At 48.0% G+C, this 3,903-nt stretch overlaps 1 protein-coding gene across 1 annotated transcript in view; it reads left to right on the top strand.

Annotated features, from left to right (window-relative positions):
* RNPEPL1 (arginyl aminopeptidase like 1) overlaps positions 1-3,903 on the top strand; it is a 17,666-nt gene that overhangs the window by 5,273 nt on the left and 8,490 nt on the right. Inside the window, exons 3-5 of the mRNA XM_015831707.2 lie at positions 68-303; positions 3,021-3,134; positions 3,558-3,670. Of these exons, the coding sequence (XP_015687193.1) occupies positions 68-303; positions 3,021-3,134; positions 3,558-3,670 (463 nt within the window). The remainder of the gene's footprint in view (positions 1-67; positions 304-3,020; positions 3,135-3,557; positions 3,671-3,903) is intronic.

Below are 3,903 nucleotides of genomic sequence, written 5' to 3'. Positions count from 1 at the left end.
TTGAGAATTATCTTGAAGATTCGGAAAGTGATCCGGTTTCTCCCTCCCTCCCTCCCCTCGCTTCCAGGTACGACATCGTTTTCCTCCCTCCCTCGTTCCCTATTGTCGCCATGGAGAACCCGTGCTTGACCTTCGTGATCTCGTCCATCTTGGAGAGCGATGAGTTTCTCATCATTGATATCATCCACGAAGTAGCCCACAGCTGGTTTGGCAATGCCGTCACCAACGCCACCTGGGAAGAGATGTGGCTGAGCGAGGGGCTGGCCACTTACGCTCAGCGCCGCATCACTACGGAGACCTATGGTAAGTCCTGCCTGAAGCTGCGTATTGCGCCTCCACATTGTGACGGTTGCCAAAGGCCAGCTTTGCCCAGCTTGGATCTTTCTAGAGTCTCAGCATCTTTTTTACATCGTGGTGACCAAATCTGGATACAGTATTCCAAGTGTGGTCTTACCAAGGCCTTGTAAAGTGGTATTAACACGTCACGTGATCTTGATTCTCTCCCTCTGTTCATGCAGCCTAGCACTGTGTTGGCAAAGACTGGCTGAGGAATTCTGGGAGTTGAAGTCCACAAGTCATAAAAGGGCCAAGTTTGAAGACCCCTGCTCTATCCCGTGCCCTGAGCTTAATTTGATCTATCAAGAATAACCTGTGAAGTTGTATGTAGAAACTCTGGCAGAGGATATGATGTAGTCCAGGGGTCTTCAAACTTGGCCCTTTTATGACTTGTGGACTTCAACTCCCAGAATTCCTCAGCCAAGCGTGCCAGAATTCCTCAGCTAGTTGAAGTCCACAAGTCATAAAAGGTCCAAGTTTGAAGGCCCCTGAGGTAGTTGAACAATTCACCACATCTCAGGAGCTGCTGCTCAAAATGATTTGAAAATGCCTTCTGGGTCTCTCTTTGGGAAATCCAGTATCATCCGCTGGTCCTCGACTTACGACCATTCCCTTAGTGACCATTCAGAGGTACAACAGAACTGACAGTTTTTCAGACTTAACAGCCGTTGCAGCATCCCCCGTGGTCACGTGATCAGAATTTAGACGCGTGGCAACTGGCGTGTATTTACGACGGTTGCTGCCTCCCGATGTCATGTGATCGCCTTTTGCGACCTTCTGACCAGTAAATTTGGGGGGTGGGGGTGAGGCCAGAGTCACTTAACAACTGTGTCACTAACTTAACAACTGCAGTGATTCACTTAACCACTCTGGCAAAAAGGTCGTAAAATCGGGCAAAACCCACTTAACCGTCTCACTTAGCAACGGAAATTTTCTGGGAGTTGAAGCCCACACGTCTTCAAGATGCCAAGGGTGAGAAGCACTACTCCAGGGTGTAAGATTCCCTCTGGCAGTGATTAGTTGGACTGCCATGATATCACACACATCATACAACCCGCCTTGCCTACCCTACAAGGTCTACCTTTGTAGTTGAAAAAAAAAAACCCTTCAATTTTTAATGTATCTGAAAGACTATTATTTTGTTCAAAGTAAGTTAATATTATTAATGTTACCATGCACTGTGTGACTTTAAATTACAAGGAGGCATTTTATTAATCTTTCGGGACACTTACCGCTGGCGTACCCATTTGGTTTAACGAGTGGAAATGTCAGCTTTCTACGTGGAGTGAAATTGGCCCAATAAAACAAAATTTGGTTGCTTGTAAAAGATTGAATTATTTTTAAGAGGTTGTCAAACAAGGCGGAGAGATTTTACATTTGGAGTTTAATATGGATATTGGCTTGAAACAAATGAAAGTTGAAACTTTGTCAGTGAACAGATTGCTTTTAATGTACCTTTAAGTTAAACCCAATTTAACAAACAGATTTGATTAAACCTCATACTGTAGGTCTACCTTTATATCTGACCAATACATAATTAATATATATTATTATTAATAATAATACCTCCGAATCACAAGACATTGGCTTTATTCTTATTCTTCCCGTCTGCAGTTTGAATATAAAATATAAAAGACTAAAAAGAGATTTTCGTAGACATCTCAGCCTTTGAACTACCCAAGGAACCAAAACGGCAAAGTTTCACTGTTGGGCAAGCTTCCACGCCAGCCGCCCTTTTTTCCTCTACTTTGCCTATTTTTAATCTCACACACACACCACTTTCTGTAGGGGAAGGCAAAAGGCTCGCTCGCCCTCTCGTGAAAGATGGCCTCCATGTTTATGTGTCTCCTACCGCCACCATCGGCTTCCATACCACATGGTCTGATCCAGCCAATCAAGCCACGCTCTGACTGTGGTGCTCTGGCGCCTCATGGCTCCTACTGGAGGAGGCAGATAGCGCCAGAGGGGACCCCGCTCGCACCGTACCGCCAGCGGGACATTTTCAAAAACAAACGATAGGAAGGGAAACAATAGGAAAAGAACGCAACTCTGGAAAATCCATCGAAAAAAAGGTGCCGGAACTCTGTTCCGGTGCGTTCTATGACAGTGGTGGTGAACCTATGGCACGGGTGCCAGAGGCGGCACTCGGAGCCCTCTCTGTGGGCACACGTGCCGTTGCCCCAGCCTTGCCTCCCCCTGCGACCCCCTGCTCTCCAGCAGCCCCCCTGAAGGAGAGTCGCCCCTGAGCGTGGCCCACACGGAGCAACGCGGCCAAGGACATGGCAGCCAGGCAGTGTAGACAAGACTCTGTCCTCACGCCCCAACGCGCACAGTTGCTGCGGGGCGTGGGCAGAGGGCGTGGCCGCCATAGCGCTGCTGGGCTGCCTGGGCGATCTGCGGCGGGCCCTGGAGGCGGTGAGTGGTCCTGTGGGCAGGCAGGGTGGGGGATGGGGGGCAGAGCAGGGGCGGGGCAGGGCGGTGGAGTGGAGATGGGGCCAGTTTTTGGGCACTCAGTCTCTAAAAGGTTTGCCATCACTGTCCTATGACCAAAAAAAAAAAAGCCCTGGGTAGATGTCACGTGCTGGAAGACAGAGTCATCTGAACGTCCGCATAATCTGGAAATATTATAGCTCTCCGATTAAATTCCATGCATTTGGTGTGTGTGTGTTTGTGTGTGTGGACAGGTGCTGCTTTTACATGCCTGGAGACAGCCTTCCGCCTTGATGCCCTTCACCGGCAAATGAAACTCCTTGGGGAGGACAATCCTGTCAGCAAACTTCAGGTGAAACTTGAACCAGGTAAGAAGGGAGCTGGGTCTGGCCTTTTAGGAAATTAAGCTTCTTCAAGGAATCGCCAGAATGAAAGTTGCTCAGGCAGGAAACCCTATAACATTTCAGACAAATGGCTGTCCAGTCTCTTCTTAAGAACTTCCAGTGTTGGAGCATTCACCGCTTCTGGAGGCAGGTTGTTCCACTGGTTAATGGGGAAGCCAGACTCACTTTATAACCATGTTACTGACTTACAACTGTAGCGATTCACTTAACCTGTGGCGAGAAAGGTCATAAGATGGGGGCAGAACTCTCTTAACAACTGTCTTCCTTAGCAATGGATATTTTGGGCTCAGTTGTGGTCATAAATTGAGGACCTCCTATATGGCTATTTTCTCCCCCTATAACACTTATCTAAAGTTCTTCCTCTCTTCCCTTTTTTTCCCCCCCCAGGTGTGAACCCCAGCAACCTGATGAATCTCTTCACCTACGAGAAAGGGTTCTGCTTTGTTTACTATCTGTCTCAGCTGTGCGGAGACCCAACCCATTTTGATGCCTTTCTCCGAGTTAGTAACCTGGTTTGGGCACGGGGGGGGGGGGTGTTACATGCACCTTCGACTTTGCCAGCGAATCTCAGTTGAATCCGGTCATTTTCAGCTGAATCCTTCAGAAAAATCAGGACTCCATCCAAAAACCAAGCTTGGAGTTTTAGATCCCAGACACTTGTTTGAAAGTTGGATCCTTACAGGTGGTTCTCGACTTACGACCGCAATTGAGCCCCAAAATGTCTGTTGCTAAG

Source organism: Protobothrops mucrosquamatus, unplaced genomic scaffold (genome assembly GCF_001527695.2).
Source record: "Protobothrops mucrosquamatus isolate PMUCROS unplaced genomic scaffold, P.Mucros_1.0 scaffold_276, whole genome shotgun sequence".
NCBI classification, from domain to species: domain Eukaryota; kingdom Metazoa; phylum Chordata; class Lepidosauria; order Squamata; family Viperidae; genus Protobothrops; species Protobothrops mucrosquamatus.
The sequence above is the reverse complement of the archived record's forward strand: the minus strand, read 5'-3'. Positions and strand labels throughout refer to the sequence as shown.